The 27,600-nt window shown below is 38.8% G+C and overlaps 1 protein-coding gene across 1 annotated transcript in view; it reads left to right on the top strand.

The window, feature by feature from the left end:
• Nucleotides 1–24,162, top strand: part of MORC3 (MORC family CW-type zinc finger 3) — a 41,452-nt gene extending 17,290 nt beyond the window's left edge. Inside the window, exons 7-17 of the mRNA XM_042903411.1 lie at nt 170–298; nt 506–625; nt 3,474–3,571; nt 7,759–7,863; nt 9,874–9,996; nt 10,103–10,177; nt 11,202–11,247; nt 12,216–12,382; nt 15,677–16,565; nt 17,775–17,932; nt 21,408–24,162. Of these exons, the coding sequence (XP_042759345.1) occupies nt 170–298; nt 506–625; nt 3,474–3,571; nt 7,759–7,863; nt 9,874–9,996; nt 10,103–10,177; nt 11,202–11,247; nt 12,216–12,382; nt 15,677–16,565; nt 17,775–17,932; nt 21,408–21,561 (2,064 nt within the window). The 3' untranslated portion in view covers nt 21,562–24,162. The remainder of the gene's footprint in view (nt 1–169; nt 299–505; nt 626–3,473; nt 3,572–7,758; nt 7,864–9,873; nt 9,997–10,102; nt 10,178–11,201; nt 11,248–12,215; nt 12,383–15,676; nt 16,566–17,774; nt 17,933–21,407) is intronic.
• The last annotated feature ends 3,438 nt before the right edge of the window (nt 24,163–27,600 follow it).

Below are 27,600 nucleotides of genomic sequence, written 5' to 3'. Positions count from 1 at the left end.
AATCAAATGTTAACCAATAACAGCTTTATAGTCTGTATTGTTGAAGAGTTCATGGGTCCTTTATCAAAGCGAGGTCGTAGCTTTCTTTCTAAATACATATATCAGTAAAGTTGAACACATTTGTGGGTAATTATTTGGAAAAGACAGATATTATTGTGTGTCTTTTCAGGCTTACTGCAGTATATTGTATCTAAAGCCAAGAATGCAGATAATATTACGTGGACAGAAGGTGAAGACACAGCTGGTTTCAAAGAGTCTTGCCTACATTGAACGTGATGTTTATCGACCCAAGTTTTTAGTATCCTTTATCTTCCTTTTTATGACGCCATATAAAGACACATTAATAAAGTGTATTCCTCTTCCCCCTTTCTCCTTTTATTCTGGTATGGAGTCCTCTCCAACTTTGCCCTTTTTTATGCACTTTGGGATTCATTAAAAAATGACTTAGAAAGGATGATTTGAAGGAAGCGAGGTGGCATGTTCAGAATTTTCCTTAACATTTAAGACTAAAACAGTGAGAATTACATTTGGATTCAACTGCAGAAATAAAGACCATTATGGGATAATGATGTATCACAGAAATAGACTCATCAAAGCTTATGAAAAAGTTGGATGTCAGTTAAGGGTAAGCTGTAGATCTGAAAATATCTTTTATAAAGTTAAAATACCATGTTACTGGGTCAAATGTGAAATAACATGCTTTGTGTAATAACTTTTAAGTGTCAATGTGTTTAATGATGTTGGTATGGCACTTGAACTTAAAATACTTTTGCATTTCCCATTTGGTCCAAATAATCTTACGAGGGGGACAGAATATTTTATCTCTGTTTTACAGTTGAGGAAATTGGAGCCAATAAGTTAGGTAACTTGCCCAGACCTAAAATGAGTATGGATCTTAGGCCCGGATGCAGATCTTTTGACTGCATCTGGATATGGATCCGTGATTATTTCTGGGATGAAATTGGTTTTATTTAGTCCTGACTCAATAGCCAGAAAAACAGGATCATATAGGTGAGTACTTCTCTGGAGTTAATTCCTAAATATATTAGGCCTTCCTCCTAAACCACTTCCGTTGTTGTAGAATTCAATTTAGGTTGATGAACATTACCCACACTATGCTTGTTTGTTTATCCTTAAACATGTTTTCACAGAAAGGTTTTTTGGGGGTATATGTGTTAAGAATTGAGTGATAAGTTCTGAAAATCAAGTTTGTTAAAGGTTTTATGTCTAGGCATATTTTGTTTTCCAGTTCTATGGTTTTCATTTTCCGTTCATCTTATTTCATTCTAAATTCTTTGTAGAATGATGTGAGCTCTACACAGTATAATAGTGTGGGTTTATCTTCAATATTATGTAGTAAGGGTTGTAACTCTGTTACATGTTTTACATCGACACAAGTCCCGAATATAGCATTTTTGCAAAAGTAAATAAACTTTGTTGGGCTCTTCTTGGTAACCACTAATTTCGGTCAAAAAATAAATGTAGAGGGGCGCCTGGGTGGCTCAGTCAGTTAAGCATCCAACTCTTGGTTTTGGCTCAGGTCATGATCTCATGGTTCATGGGATTGAGCCCCTTGTTGGGCTCTGTGTTGGAGCCTGCTTGGAATTTTCTCTCTCTCCCCCCTCCCTCTCTCTGCCCCTCCCCCAGCTCATGCTCTCTCATTTTCAAAGAAATAAAACATTAAAAAATAAATAAATACAGAAATATGGCAACCATGATATGCAGTATCAATCACATTTAAAAAACTAATTTTCATTTATAATCCAACTAGTAATTTTCAACAGAAGTATTCTATAATTAAAGTCACTAAATTTCACTGGTAATTGGAAATTCATTTTTGGTAATAAGCCTTATTTCTCAGGTGCTTTGGTTTTCAAAACAAACCGTGTATCTGTGACAGAATATTAATTATTTTTTTCTTTTGTCATTGATGAAATGACCAAAGTAAGGTACACAGCCCATTTTTCCAACCCAATTATGTTTGCATTGTGTATAATTTCTGGTTAGGCTTGACCTGGTAAAAAGTAGGCTTTTACAGCCAACTTTTATTTTTCTCTACCAGGTGATGGATTTGCCTATAGTATTTGCATTCTTTGAACTCAATAAACAGTTTTTAAAAAGGTGTCAGATATTTGATAGGATTTGCCATGCTAGATGATCAGAATAAAAAGATAAGGTACAGAGCATGCTCTCAGAGCTCTTTCTGGTGAGGGGACTGTAGTACAAGTCGGAAGCATCAGAAGAAGCTTTTTTTTTTTTTTTTTTTTTTTTTTAATTTTTTTTTCCAACATTTTTTATTTATTTTTGGGACAGAGAGAGACAGAGCATGAACGGGGGAGGGGCAGAGAGAGAGGGAGACACAGAATCGGAAACAGGCTCCAGGCTCCGAGCCATCAGCCCAGAGCCCGACGCGGGGCTCGAACTCACGGACCGCGAGATCGTGACCTGGCTGAAATCGGACGCTTAACCGACTGCGCCACCGAGGCGCCCCCAGAAGAAGCTTTCTGGAGAGCATGGTGATGGAGTCTTAGTTGATGTTATTGTGTTGAAAGTCTGGCAAGGGTTTCCCAGGCAGAGAAAAATATCTGCCCAGGAAGGGAAAGAGGCTTCTGAGAACATGACCTCATTAAGGGAGTAGTTTGCTCTGCCTGGGGGCAGATGTTAGGTCGCGAGAGTAACGGGAGAGAGGCAAGAAGATGAGGCTCGAAAGGAGGCAAACAGGACCCACACATTGAAGGCTATTGTGGTTTACTGATCGAATGAGACAAACCACTGATGGTTTTGGTAGAGTGGGATTATGGTTAGTTTTGCATGGTTTCTTCTATAGTTGCTCTGTTTATGAACATTTTCGCTACGTAAGTTATATATTCTTCCACTTTTTCCTTTTGTCGACTCTGCTACGATTGTGAGTAAAATACACTTGCTGATCACACATAGGTAATCAGAATATGTGACTCATATACTCTGAGTTCAATATTTTAGCTAGTAGCATTTTTAAAATAACTTGACTTCAACTGACCTAGGTTTTTATTCCATCACCATTAACGACCAGATGTGTAACTTTGGATAAATGATTTTAATTTTTATCTAGCAAACTTTTGGCGTATTATTGCTAGAGTCTTGGCTAGTCTTTGTGGATATAGAAAGGAGTTAGTTGTGGTTTCTGCTATGTAAGAAATACATCCCAGTAGAGGTGGTCTGTTTCTCTTGGATAAAATTGGGGGTAATACTTGTCTAAATGGATATTTGACAACAGTGAAAGTGTTTTGGAGGAAGGCTCTAATATATTTGGGAATTAACTTCTAGAAAAGTAAAATTATCTACGAGACACTACTTTTCAATTGAAATTTTCTACGAATCATGACATAAAATGTAGAAAAATGTTTCGTACAAATTGTAAATCCTTGTGGAAGGGTAATCATGTTGAGTATCATGTCTTATGCTTACAACACTGATTTTATTTTCTTTTTCAGGCAAACAACATGGGTGTTGGAGTGGTGGGAATTATAGAGTGTAATTTCCTAAAGCCAACTCATAATAAACAAGATTTTGACTATACTAATGAGTACAGGTATGTTACCTATTTAAGTTACCGGTTTTTTACAGTTTTAGAAATACTGTCATAACTTTTCCTTAGCTGAAATTTTTTTTTTTCTGTCTTGTGGATGTTTTTATAGCATAGAACTTTAAGAAAATTGGTAGGTGAGAGGCATGGATGGAAAACACATTTAACCATCTTCTCCCATCCTAGGAATTGTATTCTACTCCATCACAAGTAGGAATACATTCTCTCCTATCTTTATTGATGAAGTATTTCTGAGCTTTGTGGAAAATATAGAGGGTGTGCTTGCTTTCTTGGTGTCAGCATTTATTATGTAATGTCCTGACACTTTGTGCTTATTAGTTGGGAACTTTAAGGTAATTTTGTCCTATGAGCCTTAGACAGAAATACTCTTATCTTTTAAGAATGGTTAGAAGCCATAGGATGAATATGACCATCAATGTGACTTATAACTTTAGGAAGCACAGTTTTCCTATTGAGCATATATAACGAATAGAATGTAAACATAGGAACATTTGTGATAAAGATAATGCAGCAGGCCCTTTATTCAAATAAATACAACAGAAATAAAACAACACAGAAAGTGGAAGGAAGAAAATAATAAAGGTGAGAGCAAAATCAGTGAATTAGGAAACACACATATAGAAAATCAATACACATTCAGAGTTCACTCCTGAGGCAGATCCTACTCCTGTTTTTTTTAATGAGGATAATTTAATCTAAGGATTATTAACTAAGATAGTAGAGGGTGATTACCAGAAGGGGTAAAAGAGGACAACAGGTATCCAGAACTAGCAGATATGAAAGACGATTACCTCGTGATTAGAAAAGAATAGACAATAAAGGAACTAGGACAGGACCCCCCCCCCGCCAAAAGAGATTCAGACAAACACAGGAACAAGCTACCTGCCATGGTAAGAAACTTGATAGAAGGCCTGGCCAGCGCTGGTCTGTAGATGTGGTCCACTGTTGCCAGAGGGTGTGGGTGTGCTGGAGCTGTTCTGTAGAGGAGACCTGTCTTTGCCCAAGGATGTGGGCACACTGGAACTGGTCTTTGTTGCTGGAGGTCGTGGGCTGCTGGGGGCAGAGCATAGCTAGAGAACACAGCTTAGAGCCCCTCTGGGGGGCCACTGGACTCTAGGCAAACAATAACACCGCATACCAGAACATGAAGGACATGTGTCCTGCTATCATCACCTAGCAAGTTCATTGCCCTGTTAATCCAGTTTAACATTTTTCGGGCTGCCGAAGGATAAATATTTATACCATCAAGTTTTAGAATCAGAAATCTGAGCAAAGAAGACTGGATTTGAAGCTGAGAGACAAGTTCATAACAGAAAAAATCAAAAAGCTCAAAGTTTGTTCTTTGATAAGAGTAGTAAAATCTATAAGCATCTGGCAATAAAAGGGAAAAAAAGAGAAAATAGCAATCATTACTATCAGAAATGAAAAGGAGGACATGACTACAGATCTATGGACACAAAAACATCAGAAGAATAATATGAACAATTACTCGCCGTCTTAGATGAATCGGGTACATTCCTTTGAAATTGAATCAATTTTTAGAAAACTTACAACATACTATGAGGACACATAACTTTGTTAGTCAACTCATGAATATATTACAAGAAGGGAAATTTATGTTGATTCCTCTCATTATCAAGATATAAAAATCTTAATTAAAATAATAGCAAATACCATCCAGTGATATATATAAAAAGAAAAATTAATACATTAAAACCAGTTGGAGTATATTCCAAGATGACATGGGTAGTTTTAATATTCCAAAATCAATGCAGTTCATCACATTGATGTGAGAAAAGAAAACTCTCAGAGGTTATTTTCATAGCTAAGAAAAAGTACTTGATAAATCACAACACAAATTTGTAATTTAGGAAAAAAAAAGGGACACTTACAAAACGATTAATGGAAGGGCATAGTAGCAATTAGGAGCATGTACACAGAACACCAAGCGTCATTCCTACTGGTGAATTATTGATAGCTTTACCCTTAAGGGTGAAGATGAGACAAGGATATCTGCTATCCACCATTCTTGAATAATAAGGGAAGAAAAAGAAGTGAAAGTTACAAGGGTGGGAAAGGAAGAAATAAAACTTTCCTGTACAAGACAGTATTAAGTATATAGAAAGTCCAAAATAATCCACAGATTTAGAATTAATAAAGTAACAAGTTAAGTACTATGTAGTCTAGGGTTGCTGGATAAGAAGTATTCAGAAATGAGTGTATTTGTTTACCAATGACTAAAAACCAGAACATGAGATTTTTAAAAAGTCCTACTAAGTATCAAAAAAATCAAGTACTTGATTTTGGGATAAATAAAATATGCAATATACACGTTGAAAACTATGAAATATTGTGGAGTAAAATTAAAGCCCTCAATGAGTAGATATACCAAGTTTAAGAGTTGGAAGGCTGAATATTATAAAATGTCAGTTTTTCTCCAAAATAATTAAATATAATTCCAGTTTTTAAAAAAAATCCCTGCCAGTGTGTGTTGCTGTTGATATTAATAGGCTTATTCTAAACTTTATGTGGAAAGTCAGAAGAGCCAAGATACTTAAAGACAATCATTAAAGAACGACAAAGCAAGAAAACTTAATACTATTAAATACCAACACTTACAAAGCTGCCATTCACCAAGTGTGGTATTAATGAAAGGATAAACAGTCTAGTGAAATGGAGAAGCCCAAAATAACCCCCCATTTTTTATACATTCGATGACCTGATTTATGACAAAGATTACATCATAGTGTAGTGGGAAAATGATCATCTTTCCAACAATGCTGGGTCAATTGGCAGTTTGTATGGATAATATAGCTCCTGCCTCAGATGTAGCAATAAATTGATACCAGATGGACTTTAGACCTAAATGAGAAAGACAAAAACAGAAAATGGAAACAAGAAAATTTTCAGAACCAGTAGTAAGCGGGTTTTTAAAACAAGATGCAAAAAGTATTGATCATAATGGGCAGAAATGGAAAAGTTATTTAAAATGAGTAAGAGCATGTAGGGCAGTTGGCACTCTCGTCATTGCTAGTGGGTATGAGAATTGATCAGTTTTGAAAACTGTTAGATTATCACGTAGAGCCAAACGTCAATGCACACCCCTATGACCCCACAGCTCCACTCCTCGGTGTATTCTCAGCAGAAATGGGTGCAGTCTTCTGGACTAAGGAATAGAGGTGATGAGAAAAAGGGACGAAGAGGGATTGAAAACATGAGATGCAGGGAGGGGATATATCTGGGAGAGAAGATTCATTTTCCTTTGAATGCTTATGTGTTATGTGATCATGGAGGAAAATTTAGTGAGAGATAATGGTTGGGTATAGAAGTGTCTGATTCAGCCTGCCAGTGTAGAATATGAAATTTCAAATACCGAGTTTGAAAGCTTTATTTTAAATTTAGAATGTTACACTGACTGTACCTTGTGTGTGAGTAGGTGCTGAACTCAGGTGATTGCTTAAGGATGGCCTTAGCCTTCTTTATCTCAGTAGATCCCATTGATTTGCTTTTTATTAACGTCTTACTGGGGAAGAACGGACAGTCTTAATTGTGGGACAGAAACTATTTTGAAGTATACTTGCTGGTAACGATTGCCTACATTTATTCTGACTTGAAGCTTGTATTGGTTGGGGTTGGAATTCAGAGCCTGCGATTCTCCCACTAAGTGGCCTGCAGCAGATTTTCCCAACAGAGGACACAAAATATTACTGTTTGTGTCTTCAAAGATGGTCCTGGCTCTGGCTCTGCTCTAGGAACTTTTTTTTTTTTTTTTTTTTTTTTTTAATGTTTGTTTATTTTTGAGAGAGAGAGTGTGAGCGGGAGAGGGGCCGAGAGAGGGAGACACAGAATTTAAAGCAGGCTCCGGGCTCTGAGCTGTCAGCACAGAGCCGGATGTGGGGCTCAAAATCACGAACCGCGGGATCATGACCTGAGCCGAAGTCGGACGCTTAACCGACTGAGCCACCCAGGTGCCCCTCTAGGAACTTCTTAATGTCCTTAAAGAAAGTTGCCACAAGAGCCTTCTTTATTCACTGTACCTTTGGGAGTCATCATCCCTTCTCCCCCATAATGTCCACACAATCATTACTAGGTTGTTTGTGCTTTCTCTGTGTTTGACATAGATGTAATCTTTTTTTTTTTCTTAAATTGATTTTATGATTTTCTTTCTTAAGGCTGACAATAGCAGCACTAGGAGAAAAGCTGAATGATTACTGGAATGAAATGAAAGTCAAGAAAAATTCAGAATATCCTCTAAATTTGCCAGTTGAAGATATTCAGTACGTACATGAAAAAACGTCAACCATTCTAATATCAAGATGTGATATGGGGGGGGTATAGTGATTGTACAGTGTTCACAAACTTTTGACCAACCCATAGTCAGATGTAAGTGCTACAGCTCCAGTCAGCACACCATGAAATGAACCAATGAATATATACATTTATACATCATGCACGCAAAAGATGCATGAAATAGTGTTTACCCAAGTGTTACATGCTGATACTTATTTTAAAAATGCAAGTCTTGCCCCATTATATTGATTTCATGATCCACTAATGGGTTGTACTCATTGTTTGAAAAACCTTTGTCTTGTGTAATAGGATCATGAGTCTAAAGCAGACCTGAATTTCGATTGTAATTCTGCTTAAATAATGATGCAACATTGAACATATTACTTGGCCTCTTACAGGTTTACTTTTTCACTTGTAAAATGGGAACATTTTAGTAACACTCACCTCCTAGAGTTGTAAGACTTAAAAATATGCCAGACAAGCTGGTAGCACACAGTACCAGCTCTATTTATGACTAATAGCTGTGTACTGATGGAAAGATGACCAAGATGTGTAATGAAGAACAAAAAGATGCAGTTCAGTGTATTAATTTCCCATTTTATTTTTTTTAGTTTTTTAAGCATAGAAAATTGTGCCAGGGTTTAAAAAAACGAACAATGGTAGGTTCCTAAAATAAGAGACTTGTATTTACTTTATAAACTTCTAGATTATTTGAAGTTTATCTAACTATAAATGCATTTTTAAAAAACTAGATTTCAAAAGTGTTGGTTAGAGGGGCACCTGGCTGACTCAGTCAGAAGGGTATGCAACTCTTGGTCTCGGGGTTGTGAGTTCAAGCCCCACGTGGGGTATAGAGATTACTTAAGTAAAGAATACTTAAAATAAAAATAAAAAGTTATTGGCATTAAGGTGAAGTCTTCATTTTTTTTTATTTAAAAAATACTATTTTTTAGATGTTTATTTATTTGAGAGAGAGTACAAGTGGGAGAGGAGCAGAGGAGACAGAGGATCCCAAGCAGGCTCCCTGCTGATAGCACAGAGTCTGAGTTGGGGCTTGAACCCATAAATCATGAGATCACGTCCCGAGCCAAAATCAAGAGTCAGATGTTTAACCAGACTGAGCCACCCAGGTGCCCCAGTCTTCATAGATTAAATGAATTGTTAATAAATAATTGTTAAATGTTAAATGAATACCTACATTATTCATAGGATCATTGTAATTTTCAAATGATAAAACTATGAAGCACTTTATAAAGTAAAAGAATATGCACGTAGATATTCAGAGATATGCTATAGTAGAGGCTAAAAATACAGTTATAACAGTAATACAGTTATTAAAAATTGCTTAAGTTATAGTAATAGCTTGTCTGTTTTCTGTACTTGAGTGTTTTATTGTGCTAATTAATATACTAGATTGGACATTGCAATTGCTAACTTAATATAAATTTCAAAACAAGGTGTTTGCAATATTTTGAGTTTTTATTATCAGAGAACAAATTGAATAGTATGCTCTTAAGTAGGACATTTAAGTCTCTCTTTTTTTTTAATGTTCGTTTATTTTTAAGAGAGAGAGCGTATATGTATGTGTGTGCGCGTGCACCTTGTGTGCTGGCTAGCGGAGGAGGGGCAAAGAGAGAGGGGGAGACAAAGGATCCAAAGCGATCCAAAGCAGGCTGTACGCTGACAGCAGAGAGCCTGGTGCAGGGCTCAAACTCACGAGCCGTGAAGTCATGACCTGCGCCAAAGTTGAGCGCTCAACTGACTGAGCCATGCAGGTGCCCCAGTCTGTTGAAATTGACCTGTTAGCTTTAATCTTTTGAAGGTAACCAAAATTGTTGGCTTAAAAATTTTAATTTGCTGTATGACAATAATTGTGTCATGGACATTTCGGGGACAAAGTAAATAATCGAGGCATTTTGCTGTGGAAATGATGTAGAAGACCTAATGAAGTATACTTAGCATCCATATTTTCATGCTAATATTATGTTTTGTTACAGGAAACGTCCTGATCAGACATGGGTTCAATGTGATTCCTGTCTAAAGTGGCGAAAATTACCCGATGGAATAGATCAACTTCCAGAAAAATGGTATTGCTCCAATAACCCTGACCCACAGTTCAGGTACCATACAGTTGGTAGTACCCTTTTTGGAAAGGCAGAAAGTACTGTTCAAGATGTATGAAGAGGCGCTGGTGACGTGTTATTCCCATGTGATTTTTCTGACTAGAAATTGTGATGTTCCAGAAGAACCCGAAGATGAAGATGTGGTGCATCCTACTTATGAAAAAACCTACAAAAAGAAGTGAGTGTCGAACTAACGTACGGTAGGGAAATAATGCACAGGTTAGCAGCAGCGATGGGTCTGCAGCATTCGTTGATGTTTCTCCAAGATCATGCTCGTACAACCCGAAGAAGACTATGACCCCCCAAAAGACTTTGTTGTGGACGCATAATATCGGGTGCTTTTTTGGTTTGTTTTTTTAACAGTATAGTGTGGATATCCACTCTTTTTTACCTGCTGTTTATTGCTGTCCTGTCTACAAGATAGTCTGCATACAGAATAGTTTGTCTTTTAGGGGCCACACACAGATGAATCATAGAGTACTGCCCAGTATGAGCTTAAGCCTTAATAGGGAAGGTGAGGCATGTACGTATTACTGACGACAAGTTGACGAGTATCATAAAAGGCACGATCCAGTCCTGTTGGGAAGCCCATAAGGAGAGATGACCTCTCGCTGGGGATGGGAAGGGAAACCCAGATGAGGAAAATTCAAGGAGGACATCTGTATAATATGCCTTGAAGGACGGGTAGGATGAGAATGTATAGGAAACAGTGATTCGTTCGGCTTTAACTAGAGTAAATATGTGAATGGACACGATGGAAAATAGAGGTGGGAGGGAGAAGCTGGGTAATGAACGATAGCCCTGATGAACTTCCGGCTAGTGTACCACACGCAGGGGCTGAGTTCATGCAGAACTTCCAGGTTTTGATATAGAGTGCACTGTTTTTGAGGGTAAATCCAGCAGCAGAATTGGGAGCAAAGAAACCAGTTAGAAGCCAGTTGTGGTGTTCCCACTCAAAGGTCAGAATAATGCTGGTCAGGATGGAGAACTTGAGGCAGACATCAGGGCGTTACTGAGATAAGAGGTGGAAAGTATTTCCTGCCTGAGGCTTACCACTGATGATAATGAAATTGAAGCAAAGTTCAGTGTACCTATTTGAGTGACTCAGTGAAATGGCAAGTATGTCAATGGGAAGCAATTGAAAAATAATAAATAAATTTACGTACATTTTCATCTTTTTTTTTTTTTTTTCTTTTTTTAAGAGACAAGGACAAATTCCGGATCCGACAACCAGAAATGATCCCTCGGGTAATGAATTCAGCCTTCCATTTTATAGCTGTGTCTTATGTCGGGTAGTGGTTAGTTTAGCAAACATTGAGTTTGAAAGCTTGCTATTAAAGCTGTCACACAACAAATTGAAGTGGTTGTGTTCATTCATTCATTTCACAGAACTCCTTTTATTACACCCCTCCTTCCTAACCCAACAACTTGATTCAAACTGTTCAGTTTTGTTATTTCGTGGGGCATCTTCTGAGGAAAGGCAAGTGGTTAAGAATCTTACTGTTCCATAGGCAGTCAGGGAAACTTCCCAGGAAGCCGTGGGGAGCCATGTTCTAGTACCAGCCTGGAGCGCTACAGTGTTTCTTTCTCTTTGTTGACCACTCTTCCTGGCCCTTCCATCTCTTTCTCCGTGCTTAATGGTGGTTAAGGAGCGTTTTCGGAGTATGTGGGTAGGGCGCTGTGCTTCTTGTGTAAGAGGCTTTGGTCTGCTGCAGAATTGTATGTTTGCGTTTGATTGCATTGAAATATTTTCTTATGTAAAGGATGAGGGTTTGGAGGTGACAACAGAACTGGGTGAAAAGAATAGTGGGCTTACTTATTCTAAAGGCAGTATCTTTGACTTTATCTTCAGTTTATTTCTCTTAGAAAACTGAATTTCTACTTGTGTCTTGACAAGTCCTGTATTATTAGTACAAGGTCAGCCAATCTTGCTGTAAAAGACCAGATAGTAAGTATGTTAGGCTTTGTGGGCCACATGTAGTCTCTGTTATGTATTCTCTGTTTTGTTCACACCTTTAAAAATGCAAAACCGTTCTTTGGCTGGATTTGGCTTATTGGCCTGTTTGTTGTTCCCTGGTGTGGCATAAAGAATTTACATGGTTAGGATGGTTCTTAGTGTTTCCTGGGATAAGGGGAGAAGGGAAAATAATATCTCATGTTTTGGGCTTGGCATGTTAAGAAAGCCCTTTTAAGATCACACTTTTTCCTTCCAACAGATTAATGCTGAACTCTTGTTTCGGACACCCACCGTGTCAAGTCAGAGCTTTTCTCCCGTGAAGGAAAGTGTTCCAAGAGGACATCTTTCAGAAGTGGCAAATACATACGCAACAAGACTTCTAAACAACCATCGAGGTTCACCCCAGTCGGAACCCGAGAGCAACAAGTCAGTGGCTAAAATGCGCTTTTCCATTCGGGGAATGAATACTAAACAGAGCCTTCACTTGACATTGTGTGGCAATAATGCCCTTCTGAGAAGCTGTAGTTCCGTGCATGTAAGAAGTCTTAGGGATAAGTTAACTTGCTTTTTTGTCTAAACAAAACCCGCACCCCACTTAGGCCACCTGTTTAAAATAATTTTTAAAATATCAGTTGTATTCGTTGTGGATTTGATTGAATTTTCACCCCTTTCAAATTCTATATAGTATGGAAGTTCCTGCTTTTAGAATTACCAGTATTTAAGAAAAACATGCAGTAGTTAATAGTATATGACACTATAATGTCAGGTGTGACCTGTAAGTTCTTAGCTCGTGGCAAGCTGTGTATGTTGGATGAGTGGATGGAGAGGGAAGGAGAAAGAAATGTATGAGTGATATGTAAATTGAACAGTTAGGGCTCTTGACTGGTCAGGAAAGGCTTTGTAATGAGATACAGTACTTGGTTCCTGAGATTCTAAAAGCAGTTCTCTGTGCAGGTGGCCCACTCAGAGGGAATAGAATGAACACAGGTGAAGAAGAAAACAGGATACCAACAAACTAGGGCATCAGACTGACTGTATTATACTTGGTCTTTTTGTTGGAAGACCAACCTTGAAAGGAGGTTCTCTGAGATAGCGGGACGGGATTTTCTGAGAGGTTTTATTGCCTTCATTAAATCCTCAGGGATGTTTGACCTCCAAAAAGATTAGAAAGTATTGCTTTTATGCGTATATACATCAGGGGGGCATGTTCTAAAATAGTTTGCTGTTTGTAGCCTGCATTTTAGAGGCGTATTTGGGGGCTGGGTTGCTACTTAACTAAGAACTTGTGTGAATTTTTTTTTGTAACTAGTCTCCTTAAAATTTTTGGCTTTTCTTCTTAAAGATGGTTCCAAACAAAGTAAGAAAAAACAAAATCTGTAAAGCTTCCAGACAAAAGACAATGGAATTTATTCTTTAAAGTGATTTATTCCATCCAAGTAGAAGAAGAGAATAGACATTTTTCATTAATTTTTAAAGCCTGAAGAATTTGAAATTTGAGTTTGAGAAAAACAGAAGCTTTAAGAATAAAGCCAAAGACTGTGGAAAGGTGGTACCGAAACTGAATCTTAAGAAAGATAAATGGCAATTAGCCTGGTAAGAAAAATAGGACAGCTCCCAGTTAAATGATTAACTCCATGGAAGCCCAGGCATGCTCTAAACTCGGAAGCATCGAGTACTTGTTAAGGTAGAAAATGGGTGAGTACAGAGTACTTGTTAAGGTAGAAAATGGGTGAGTACAGGAGGCTTATTTGAGAGTTTAAGGAAGAGTCGTTCTCTAGACCTCTTCACCACCTGCCAAGTGTGTTGACGTGACTTCTCTGTCAGAAGGCAAGACATTTTCTTTCTGGGCCAGTTTCACTGCTGACGGTGTGGGGGAACCACTCTTCTGAAACAGGAGGGGTAAGGGAACTTTTGAATACTAAATGGTAAGAAATCCCCCTTCCTTCTTCCCCTCTTCAGGCTCCCAAGAGAAAAGCCCTAGACGGTGCTGAGAGTTGGAGCACGCTTGGAATCACAGGGCCAGCCCTCACTGCTTCCATTCAGCCTCACTCTGAAACAGAGATAGGCAGGGATTACCACATGTACCAACTGAAACAAAGGGAGTAGCAGAAACCTTTGGAATTTACTGGGAGGTGGGTAGGTGTTGAACAGACACACTTAGAAAGATAAGCAGGTGGAGGGTAGAAAAAGGAAAAGACAAGATACAGGAGGGCCAATGTCTCAATAAAGGAATTTCAGATTGGGAAATCGGAGAAAACAAAGGGGAGGAAGTAGCAGGAGACTTAACTTCCACCAAATACTCCGCAAAAATGTCTGGGGGAAGATCCATTCTGGGGCATCTGAGTGGTTCTGTCGGTTAAGCGTCCGACTTTGGTTCAGGTCATGATCTCACAATTGGTGAGTTCGAGCCCCACGTTGGGCTCTGTCCTGACAGTGTGGCGCCTAGAGCTTGCTTCGAGTTGTGTCTCCCTCTCTCTCTACCTCTCTCCTGCCCATACTGTCTCTCTCTCTCTCTTTCAAAAATGAATAAACGTAAAAGAAAAAAAAGAGAAAGATCTATTCTAAGAAACATCATGAAATTTTAGAACACGAGGGAAAATAATTTTTTTCAGGAGGGGAAAACACAAGTTACCTGCTAAAAGATCAGGAATTAGAATGGCAGGAACACTGAATGGTACATGATCCTGGAATGATGCTTTATAAAAACCAAGCAGGCCATAAAATTGAGAAGTGAATAAAGATACTTTTCAGGATGTCAAGTTTTATATTTTTTATGTCCTGTGTACCCTTTCTCAAGATTTGATTGGAGATTGTGCCCCCTTGCTATGAGAGAGTAAAGCCAAGCAGAAGAAGAACCTTTCTTGAGATGGAGAGATATGAGGGCTAACACATAGGACCCAAACAGCAAACCAGGACAGATATCACTCTAAGGGGGGAAAAAGACAATCAGTTGGAGGTAAATTCAAAGAAAACCAAGCTGATGAGCAAAATGAGGTGATTTTTACTGCAGGGAAAATGGAAGGATAGGGTATGCTGGTTTAGTTGGTGTGGCTCCTCTCTGATCACTGAACACTGGTCAAAATTACAGTGAGCGAACGGGAATGGTGCAGAGCCAAGAGCTCGCTCGGATACAAAGAATAGACCTGGCTGGGTTGCGGAGCTCCGTTTTGGGCGTGGATACGTTGAAATGCCCAGAGACATCAAACGAAGGGATGTTTGGCAGTATGCAGAGCTGGTACTTTAAAGCAGCCTCAGTAGTCTAATTGTTTCCTCCACTGTATAAGGAGAAAATCCTCTTTACTTCATCAAATCATCGAGGAGTACTGTGTCATTTTTTTATTTTTTATTTTATTTTATTTTTTTATATTTAAAAAAAAAATTTTTTTTTTTAACGTTTATTTATTTTTGAGACAGAGAGAGACAAAGCATGGATGGGGGAGGGTCAGAGAGAGAGGGAGACACAGAATCTGAGACAGGCTCCAGGCTCTGAGCAGTCAGCACAGAGCCCGACGCGGGGCTCGAAGTCACATACCGCGAGATCGTGACCTGAGCCGAAGTCGCACGCTTAACCGACAGCCACCCAGGCGCCCCTGTGTCATTTTTTTAAACGAGCACGGACATTTCTTAGAATTTTAAGATCATTAGATTGCTTCAAGGTCATCTGTTTTGTTCATTTCTATATTGTATAGTCTTATATTTTCTATATACAATGTTTTCCAGCCTGAAACGGAGACTTTCTACTCGTTCGTCAATTCTGAACTCCAAGACTCGGAGATTGAGTAATCAGGCATTTGAAAATTCAGCTTATAAAGATGATGACGATGAAGATGTCATCATCTTGGAAGAAAACAGTACTCCCAAACCTGCAGTAGATCATGATATTGAAGTGAAATCAGAACAGAGTCACATGGAGCACAGTGGCCTGCAGGTGGAGCCTGTGGCCGAGAAGGAGCCTTGTGGCCAGACTAGCTCATCAGGCGCCTCGTCATCCCGATGTGATCAGGGAACTACCGCGGCCACCCAGACTGAAGTCCCGGGTGTAGTTGTTAAAAAGGAGGAAACCCTTGAAGATGACATAGATGCCAGAAATGACACGGCTGCGCTGCCCTCCTGTGTGGAAGCTGAAGGCAAAACACAGGACACCCAGGAAGCCTTTGATAAATCTGCGGCTGATGCTGGTTGCCAGTTCAACGAACTGAGAAATGAGCTGCTTCTAGTGACCCAAGAAAAAGAAAATTATAAGAGACAGTGTAATGCGTTCACTGACCAAATCAAAGGGTTACAACAGAGGATACTGGAACTGAACGACAGATACGTGAAGAAGGAGACGTGCCATCAGTCTACCGAAACTGATGCTGTGTTTTTACTTGAGAGTATTAATGGCAAATCTGAAAGTCCGGACCACGTGGTGTCTCAGTATCGGCAAGCTTTGGAAGAAATAGAAAGGCTGAAGAAACAGTGTAGTGCTCTGCAGCACGTAAAGGCCGAGTGCAGTCAGTGTTCCAACAGTGAGAGCAAAAGTGAAGTGGACGAAATGGTTGTGCAGCTGGATGACGTGTTTAGACAGCTGGACAAGTGCACTGCGGAGAGGGACCAGTATAAAAGTGAGGTGAGTGTGTCAGCCAGCGTGATAAGAGTCATGGGAGTCCCCGGGCATCTAAAGCGTAAAGAGCTGCCAGTTGCTAGATTAGGATAGATTACGTAACAACCTGTTTATTGACTCTGCTACCCCACTGCTTCTCAGCTGGGGAGGCGGTCCTGGGGGACATATGGACACGTGTGTTGAGGAGATGAGCATTACGGGAATTTTAACGTAGTGACAGGTATGGTAAATTTACTATAGGGTACTGGAAATTTCTAGATAATGAAGGATTGTCCTGCTCAGAATACCGTTCTTCCCATTGAGGCACTCAGTTACTAAATATAGGGAACTTCACATCCATTATTAACAGGCCTTGAGAAAAACCACACAAGGTGGATGCTGTCCTCATTTTATAGAGACAGCCTGTATTAGTTACGATCGGGTCTGCCGGCAGGAGACGGAGACGAACATCCAACTGGTGGTTCCGCAGGCCTGAGACAGCAGGCTCCTACGTTGTTGCTTCGCTTCTCCGCATGCAGTTATGGTCGGAGGTGGCCCTGCGGGTCCAGTCCTCGTATATCTACATTCCAAGCAGCAGGACAGAGGAGGGGTGTGGTCCCTGAAAGTCGCTTATGTTCCATCTGTCAGAACTTAGCCACCTGGCTAATGGGCGCCTTGGAACTGTAGTCTTTATCAGGGGTTCCTTTACTGAAGGAGAAGGAGAAAAATGGTAGGTGTCGGGCGTCAAGTAGTGGCCTCTGTGTACTCTCCATTCAGATTTGGGTCGCTCCTTCTAAAAACAAGTATTTTACGTATCCTGTTAATGTGGCGTTTGAAAGAAGGCTTTTTCTGCTGAGATTTCGGAAACAGCAGTGTGCTGCTCTCCTGCCCCCTCTTGCTGGAAATAATGCGGACGTAACAGCTCATCTGAACATTCATCTTGATGTATTGGCTTGGAGCCAGATGACAAAATATATAAAAATCAATATAAGCTTTCTGTTGTAGCTTCCAGCTGGTGAGTGTGTCCAAGAAATGAGAGCCACTTTGGTATTGTTTCCAGTGTGACGAAATGTCGAGGTGACACCAAACAGAGGAAGCTTTTTTTTTTTTCCTGTGGGTTTTTTGCCCTTTTTTGATGGTAATGTTCATCACTCAGGTTTTCTACATGTCTTAGCTTAAATTTGCACTTTGGCATTAGTTCTAAATTTTACACTCAATAAATTTTTTTTTTGTCAGGTTGAATTATTGGAAATGGAAAAATCACAAATGCGTTCACAATGTGAAGAACTGAAAACTGAAATTGAACAATTAAAATCCACAAATCACCAGTTAGGAGCAGATGTTTCAACTTCAAGTAACATTGAGGAGTCTGTAAATTATACTGACGGGGAAAGGTAATAGTACCCCAGGCATTCCTCCGGGGCGGCCCGCGTGGTTAGCGTGATATTTATTTGCAAGCACACATCAGACAGATACTGTTCAATCAAAAGAAGTACACATCCTCATCCTTCCCTTCTGGGAAAGAACAGTGGAAGTTCAGCTTAAGAGACACAGGAATTTGGAAGGAGTAAATAAAGCGCGGGTGGTTGGTTAGAGTGGTTTGGAATGCTGTTTGGGGAAAAGTGGAAATTGAGTTAGCTATCACGGAAGAGGGTGGATTTGGCCATGACTAAAAGACAAGGGACTATTTCGTGAAACTTACTTTTTCACCTGGATTTCTTTTACTTTTGTTCTTGGCCCCATTTCTTTATGGTTTGCTGTCCTCATTTTACTCTGTGACCTCCCAATCTTAACTTGTAGGTAATCACAAAGTTACTAAAAATTGCCATAGTTCGGGTGGTTAGTAGGAAGACGTCTTCTGTGAAAATAAGAAAATAGTAAATGAACGGTTACCCTATGGGCTTGGGGTTTTGTTTCAGTGCTGAGAGTAGGGGAGGCAGACGTTCGGGTGGGCGAGGGTGATGGTGCTGCTGATGTGTTGATGTCTTACCATCTGAAAGTAGCCATTAAGGGCCCAAACTGGGCAACTCTTCCTGCTAATACAGGATGACTGCAGACTGAAAAGGCACTGTTGAGAAATGATCTCCCGCCATCGTCTCTTGACATCAGTTATATTATTATCTTGTTTTTTAACTTAAGTTTTTGAAGGATTTCAGTAAATCTGTTCATACACATGGAGCAGAGCAGTACAGAAAAGCCTGGAGGGCTAAGGCTCAGAAGCGATGTTTCTGGGAACCTCAGGCATCTGTGGTGCTTGTAGAAATGCAGATCCTTGGACTGCAGTGTACTTTATTTAATTGGAAACTTTTTTTCTTAATGTTTATTTATTTTCCAGAGAGAGAGAGAGAAAGAGAATCCCAATTAGGCTTCGTGCTGTTAGCACATGGAAACTTTTTTTCTTAATGTTTATTTATTTTCCAGAGAGAGAGAGAGAAAGAGAATCCCAATTAGGCTTCGTGCTGTTAGCACAGAGCCTGATGCGGGACTCGAACTCATGAACCGTGAGATCATGACCTGAACCGAAATCAAAGAGTCGGACGCTTACTGAGCCATCCAGGCGCCCCTAAACTTTTGGAAACTTTTTTAGAAATTTTTAAACAATCTCTAAGATGGTTCTCTTGCACACTGATCTTTGAGTAACTGATGATCTTTGATCTTTCATTTTTTACTTTTTTTTTAACTGATCTTTTAAACCTGTGCTTTCCAAAATAGTATAGGTATATACCACTTGAAATTTAGCTAGTCTGAATTGAGATGTGCTTTAAGTATAGAATAAAAAATAAAATTTTGGGGTGCCTGGGTGGCTCAGTCGGTTGAGCGACTGACTTCGGCTCAGGTCATGATCTCACGGTTTGTGAATTCGAGCCCCGTGTTGGACTCTGTGCTGACAGCTCAGAGTCTGGAGCCTGCTTCTGATTCTGTGTCTCCCTCTCTCTCTGCCCCTCCCCCACTCATGCTCTGTCTCTCTCTGTCTCAGAAATAAATAAACATAAATAAAAAAAATAAAATTTTGAAGTTTTAGTATGAAAAAGGAAAAAGGATGTAAAATATCTCATTAATAACATATTTTGAGGGGTGCCTGGGCGGCTCAGTTGGTTGTGTGTCCAACTTCAGCTCAGGGTGTGATCTCACCGTTCATGAGTTCGAGCCCCGTGTTGGGCTCGCTGCTGTCATTGTGGAGCCTGCTTCAGATCTTCTGTCCCTCCTCTCTCTCTGCCCCACTCCCCCACCCCCTGCTCACGCTCACTGTCCCCAAAATAAAATAAACATCAAAAAAAAAATAATGTACTTTGATTATGTGATGAAATAATATTTTAGTTACATTGGGTTACATGTATAACTACAGTTAAGTTTACAGTTGCATTTTACTTTTTACTTTGGCTATTTGAACATTTTAAGTTGCGTATGGAGTTCAGAATCTTTCTCTTGGACAGTGCTGTTCTGTACACTAAAAATAAGAATCTGTGGCATGTCCGGTGGACAGGAGGAATCAGCCAGGGACAATCAAAAGACTTAAAGAAAAGGACATGTAAGAGGTCACTGGGTCCTACTAGTCTTTTGCCAACTTTTCATGTAGATAAAAGGTTGTGATTATGATAAAGAGGATATTCTTGGTAAGGATATAGAATGGTTAATAACTTCTGAAAAGCAAAGCAGAAACGCGTTTGAACCATGGGCCTCTGATGGAAGATGAGTGGGGAAGCTTGGACAAAAAATGGCTGGCGTGGGAATGATGTAAAATTTTGTCTAAGGACCAACAGAACCTTACCCTGTAAGCTCACAAAACATGCTTAAAATCACATTTCTGTGCATTGTCAACCCAAGGATGAGTATCTTGACTCTTCAGAGATTTCCACCTTAGATCAGTATCTAAAGTAAATGTGGGCTGCCTTCATTTGGGGGGGGGGGGGACAGAATAAGAGCAACTGTAACATTCAGGGCCCTTGGTTTCACTCAGTCTTTGAAGCAAAGGCTGCTGAATAATTGTAGGTATTTAAAGTCTAGGATGTTGATATTCAGATATGTGTATTTCATTTGGAAGGAATGATAATGATCATCTAATCCAGAGATTCCCAGTATTTTTAGCAAAACACCATTCCCTATAAATGCATAGTAAAATGGGCAGCCTGTGAATTTTAGCGTATGAAAGGTCCAGGGAGGTCCTGCATCTAAAAAAACTTGTTTAACATTAGTTAGCCCAAAGTTTTGTGAGCTTATGACCCCTTGAACCATTTCCTTTTCCTCTTACACAAGGACGGTATCTCATAGAAATGTTTTAGAGAACAAATCCGTTTTTATTTTCCTCACAAGCTGAAATTCAGAGATGCATTCTTTTTTTTAAGTTTATTTATTTATTTTTGAGAGAGAGAGAGAGAGAGAGAGAGAGAGAGAGAGGGAGGGAGGGCACGAGCTGGGGAAGGGCAGGGAGAATCCCAAGCAGAGAGCCCCTTGACGAGGGGCTGGATCTCACCAGCCCTGAGATCATGACCTGAGCTGAAATCGAGAGTCAGTTGCTTAACCGACTGAGCCACCCAGGTGCCCCCAAAGAGATGCATTCTTATTCTTAGACCAGCGTTCTCACTAGTATACCCCTACTGTTTTCCAGGTGATAATATTTTATATTATAAATAACATCTTGCAATTAAATGTATTTCACCAGTCCATGTTTTCTTCAGTTGCAAATTAAAATCGTATTAGTTGGAACCAGAGCCACTAGTTTTTTGAAACACTCTACTTACCAAGAGATGAATACTACGTATTAAATTATTAAGTTAAGCAACTTCATGTATCACTTAAATTTTAGGCTCCATGTGAATATTAAACTGTGGCAGGACGTTCATCTAACAGATGTAATATTTCTGTTTGCAGCCTCAAACTTCGATCTCTTCGAGTTAACGTAGGACAGCTGTTGGCCATGATTGTACCTGATCTCGATCTTCAGCAAGTGAATTACGATGTTGATGTGGTTGACGAAATTTTAGGGCAAGTTGTCGAACAAATGAGTGAAATCAGTAGCACCTAAGGTATATCTTATGTGAGATAATAAAAATATTTGCTTAATCTTTTTGGTTGTACAGCTTTCAAAATGTAAACAATTTTGTTTTATAGATATGATAGGTAACAGACTGAAGAACCATAATCTTTACTGTATTCTATGCATTCAAGTGTGGTCACAAATACTGTGGACACATTATCACACCTTTTGAAATGCCTGTGAATCATTGGTACTGAGCAGCTGAATAGCTAACTCAAGATTCGGTTTTGAAATGTAAATATTTGTAATTAAGTCTGCACATATTTTTTTATTCCCCTAGAGGACTTCAGTGTTTTTCGCCAAGAGCTCTTCAGGTTGCCCCAGCCTTTGTGCAATCTTTTCTCGTTCCCAAAGTATTTTTCTCTGAAGCGAGGGCTGTGCCATACTACAGATGGAAATGTTACCTTTGGTTTTCTTACAGAGAAGTTTAAACAGGATTTTTAAAAAATGGAATTATACTCCTGATAAGAGAAGTTGTAAGTGAATTGACCCGTAATATTTCTTTTCTATAAATTCTTATCTTCTGAAATATTTTATTCATGGAAATAAGGTAAGCAGAAACTCTCCATCCATTTTGCCAGGATTTTCCTTGTGTCAGGACTGCCAATCATGGTTAAATGCAGTGTTTTTATAGAACAAAGAAACGATCTTTAGTATAAAAAAGTATCAAAAATATTAAATGTCCCACCACATTTACTTTGAAGCCCATTTTTGGCTGCCTAGTCAGCATGGAGTGGGCACAATAATTGTTGAATATTTCTTTTTGTGAAATTTCCTGTACAGCCTTATGTAGGATTACTACAGGTTAATGAGAGTTGAGGAAGACAATCTTTCTCAAACAGAACAGCATACCTTTCATTATATTACAGACCTAGGTGTTTTATATGTCTTGGAGGTAAGCAGAAAACTGCCCTAGGATTATAGTATTACATGCTATAAAAATTAATGCTTTATTGGTCCCATGTTTGTGCAATTTTAAAGAGATGGCTTTCTATTAAGTATAACTATGTATATATTAAGAATCGTATTTTCCACAACGGAAATGTGCATTATTTTTTTTCAAAGTTTTATCATTGCTATTTATTTTTACTTTTGTTTCTGAACATTCAATACATGTTTCTTTTGTATGTATGCTTAATTACATGTCTTTCATATACAGTATTTTTACTGTACATTAACTTCTAAAAAAAGCAAATAAATGAAAGTTGTTTTTATTTGCTTGATAAAGTAATTGAAAGTGTATTTTTGGTATGAAGCTGGTTTTCTGTCCTAATTGTATCTGCCCAAATTTTAAAATATCTTGTAATAAAGTAAATATATATATATATGATAGCTAACTCTTCAGATACTACTTTTAAAGAATTCTATATTCAAATTATATTTTGGAAACTAAAACTGCTCATTGAAGACCCTCAAGTTGAGCTCATTTTACTATATTAATTACAAGTTCTGTTTAGGAGACTAAGACTGTTTCCATTAAGACTCTAAAGACTGAGCTCATCTTGAGAGAATGCGTGAGTGCGTGCGTGTGTATGTGTATTTTACACTCGAGAAGAGACTTTTTCCTCTGTAAATCATTTAGGCTAAAGAAATCTTGCTTAAGTGATAGCAATGTAGAGCATGTCTAAGTTTGTGAATATTTATGTAGCAGTTCTTTCTGGAATTTGCTATTTTCCCCTTCTTTGGGTCAGCTATATTCTTGCAAAAATATATATTTTATATGGCTGTTATCTTGCTTAATGGGAAAGTTAGGCATAGGATTAGTAAATTTGCTTGCTAAATTGGTTCTTTGGAAGTACTTACATATATTTCACCCTTTAAGCAAATATTGCCAGGATACAATTCTTTGACAATGTAGCTAACAAAATTTAACAGAACAACAACATGGGTTTTCATGTATATATCATATTTAGGTAGAGGTATCTGTCTTCTGTTGTTAAGTTAAATTTGCAAAAGGTTAATGTGGGAGGACAGTGGTGTTTAAACTAGTTACTACTGTAAAACAAAAACAGTATGAGGAAGTAAACCAGCACAGTCCACAATCCCTATAAACAGGACCCGCTTTAATTAGCTAAGTGTTCACGCAGCAGGACTGGTGTGTGGCATATCAATGTATTTTTTATTTGGGCCTCAAATTCCTAATGTGGGCGGTACTGCTGGTGACTCTGCCCATGGTCTCAAGACACTTAATCTTGTAATCAGCAGCTCATTAGGTCATTATTTGTCACTGAAGAATAATTAAATACATCTGGTGGTTCTCACCCCCCCACCCCCCCCCGGCTGCATATTAGAATCACCTGGGGAGTTTTTAGAAATCCCAGTGCAAGGATGCACCCCATACTAATTCAGAGTCTGGGTTTGGGCCCAGATATCAGGTTTGTTTTTTGTGTTTTTTGTTTTTTTAAGGCCTCTCTGTGTGCCGTCAGAACTGAGAACCATTGATCTATACCTTCCTGTGGCGAGTGTTTACAGGTGTTGAACTCAGTTCGTTCCTGCAACAGACTCAGGATTGGCAGGGCTACTTTCTCACTGGGGCGAGCCAGGAGGGAGAAAAAGAAGCAGAGATGGCGCCCCAGTTAGAAATGCAAATGGAACAGAATGGGATCAAGTGGAAAGGCTTCTGCCCACTGCTTCCCCAAAGTTAACCACGGTTGCTTTTGGTAGGTCCTTCCAGAAAATATTAGCTGCATACATATACACATTCATATATATGCATTCAGTTTATATTAAATTTTTATATCTTTATATTTGATTATATATTTGTATCTCAAGTTTACACAAAGATGGTACACCAGATAATTGGTATCTTAACATTTCCATGTTACTTTTTTGAACGGGTTTGGTAACATCCTGTGATCTGCATATGCTCCTAATGCTCATTTATTTCTCATGTTTTGACATTACAGAATATACTGTGGAAGTTAATACACACCACACACACTTTTATAAGTATACCCAGAGTGTGAATTCTTTTCAGTGAATATTGATAGGTCAAAGAGTGTATGCTATGTAACTTTTAATAAATGTTACCATCCAAAAAGGAATTTAAACTCCTATGAAAAATAAATGTATAAGTGTGTTTTTTTCCCTCTCTTTCCTCATCAAACTTAAATCTGGTCTGTGAAAAAATGACGCTTGCATTGTCTCAGGTTGAACATGCTCTCGTATGTTTTACTGACCATTGTAATTTCTTTTCCTGCGTACTACGGCATATTGTTTGACCATTCTTTTCTGTTGGGCTCTTTGTTTTACCGCTTTTAAAACTTTTTTTTTCAGTGTTGGTTTATTTTTGAGAGAGAGACTGCACACATGCATGGAGGTGGGGGGCAGAGAGAGAGGGTTAAAGAAGTAGTTTTTACAAAAGCTAAAAGCCTGGATAATGTGGCCACAGACACCACCCAGACAGCTAACTTTTGGAAAATCCACAGTAGGCTAAATCTTATTTTGTACAGGGTCTCCTAAACCCTCACTGGGGGGAGTGACAGACACACTGGATGGCCACAGCTCAAAAAGAATGCCATTAATACCCACTTGGTGTAAAGAAAGACATCTATGTGTGTGGTGTTTAGAATTAAATTTCGTGATCACAAAGTTAATTTCCATATTCTGGCCTGTAGGGAGAAAGTCAAGACCAAAGGAGACAGAGTATTGGTAAATCAAGCCATTCAGATAAGGTGAAGGTATTAAATGAGCCCAGTCACAGAGGATGAATGAGCGGTTCTAAAACTGGAATGTGGATCAAAAATACTAACTCGTTAAGGTTTTTTTGGTTTTTTGTTTTTTTTCCTGCAGAAAAATACACATACAATTTGTCATGTAACAATTTGTTAAGTGTATGAGTTGCATTAAGTACATTCACTGTACTCCCACCCCCGGTAACACCTATTTTCTACCTCTGAATTTGCTTATTCTAGGTATCTCATATCAGTGGAATCAAAAATTTGTCTTTTTGTGTCTGGCTTATTTCACTTTGCATAACCTTTTAAAGGTTCATCCTTGTTGCATATATCTTTTTTTTTTTTTAATTTTTTTTTAACGTTTACTTATTTTTGAGACCGAGAGAGACAGAGCATGAGCGGGGGAGGGTCAGAGAGAGGGAGACACAGAATCTGAAACAGGCTCCAGGCTCTGAGCTGTCAGCACAGAGCCCGACGCGGGGCTCGAAATCACAGACCGTGAGATCATGACCTGAGCCGAAGTTGGCCGCTTAACCGACTGAGCCACCCAGGCGCCCCGCATATATCAATTTCATTCCTTTTTAAGGCTGAATAGTCCATTGTATGTGTGTACCACATTTTGATACCCATTTATCTGTCTATGGATATTTGTGGTGGTTTCTTTCACCTTCTTACTATGAAGAATAATGCTGCTCTGGACATTGTTTCCTAAGTATCTACTTGAGTCCTTGCTTTCAGTTCTTTGGGATAACATACCTAAGAGTGGAATTGACGAATTATGTGGTAATTATGCAGGTGTTTGAGGAATTGCCAAACTATCTTCACAAAGACACACCGTTTCACATAATAGCCAGCAGTGCAGAAGTGTTCCAATTTTTTCACATCCTCTACAACACTGTAGTTTTCTGAGTTTTTTGTTTTTTTAATTAGCCATCTAATGAGGGTGAGGGGTTATTGTGGTTTTGATTTGCATTTCTCTAATGGCTAGTGATGTTAAGCTTCTTTTCATGTGTTTACTGGCCAATTTGTATATTTTTGGAGAAATACCTGTTCACATCTTTTGCCCATTTTTACTTTGGGTTGTTTATATTTTGATATTGATTTGCAGGATATGATTTTTTAAAAAATTCTGGATATCACTCCTTATCAGATATATGATTTGCCAGTATTTTCTCCCATTCTATGGGTTGTCTTTCCACTCTTGAGTTTTTAATTTTGGTGAAGTTGAATTTATTTTCTTGCCTGTGCTTTTGGCATCATACCCAAGAAACCCTTGACTAATCCAATGTCATGAAGATTTTCTTCTGAGAGTTTTATAGTTTTAGTTCTTACATTGAAGTCTCTAATCCATTTTGAATTAGTTTTTGCATATGGTGTAAGATTCCAACTTCGTTCTTGTGCATGTGGGCATCCAGTTTTTCCAGTAACATTTTTTGAAGAAGACTATCTTTTCCCCATTGAATAGTCTTCTCATCTTTGTCAAAAATCGATTGACCACATAAGTGAGGGTTTATTTCTGGGCTCTGTATTCCATTGGTTTGTATGTCCTTATGCCAGAACCACAGTATTTTAATTACTGTAACTTTCCAGTAAGGTCTGAAGTCAGGAGGTGTGAGTTCTCCAACTTTGTCCTTACTCAAGATTGTTTTAGCAATTCAGGGTCTCTTGAGATACCACATGAATTTTAGGACAGAGTTTTCTATTTCTGCAAAAAACGCCATTGGAATTCTGATAGGAATTGCATTAAATCTGTGGGTTATTTGGGGTGGCATTGACATCTTAACAATATCAAATCTTCCAATCCATGAACATGGGATGTCTTGCCATTTATTTGTCTTCTTTAATTTCAGCAATATATTTTTTTTTGTACAAGTCTTTCATTTCCTTAAGTTTATTGCTAAGCATTTTTTTTCTTTCTGATGCTATTATAAATGGAATTGTTTTCTCAATTTCCTCTCCAAAAGTTCACTGTTAGCGTTTAGAAATGCAGCTGATTTTTATGTGTTTTTTTTTTGTAACCAGCAACTTTGCTGAATTCATTTGTTAGCCTGAACAGGTTTGGGGGACAGGGGAACTCTTTAGGATATTCTGCATATAAAATCATGTCATCTGCACAAAGATAACTTGATTTCTTTCTAATTTAGATGTCTTTTATTTCTTTTTCTTGCTCAATTGATCTGGCTAGAACTGCCAATACTGTGTTGAACAGAAGTGGTAAAATTAGACATCCTTGTCTTATTCCTGACCTTCGGGGGAAAGCTTTCACCACTAAGAATGGCATTCTTGGGGCGCCTGGGTGGCTCAGTCGGTTGAGCGTCCGGCTTCGGCTTAGGTCACGATCTCGCGGTCC

Source organism: Panthera leo, chromosome C2 (genome assembly GCF_018350215.1).
Source record: "Panthera leo isolate Ple1 chromosome C2, P.leo_Ple1_pat1.1, whole genome shotgun sequence".
Taxonomy (NCBI): Eukaryota; Metazoa; Chordata; class Mammalia; order Carnivora; family Felidae; genus Panthera; species Panthera leo.
Note: the sequence above shows the minus strand (reverse complement) of the source record. Positions and strands in the feature narration are given on the sequence as shown.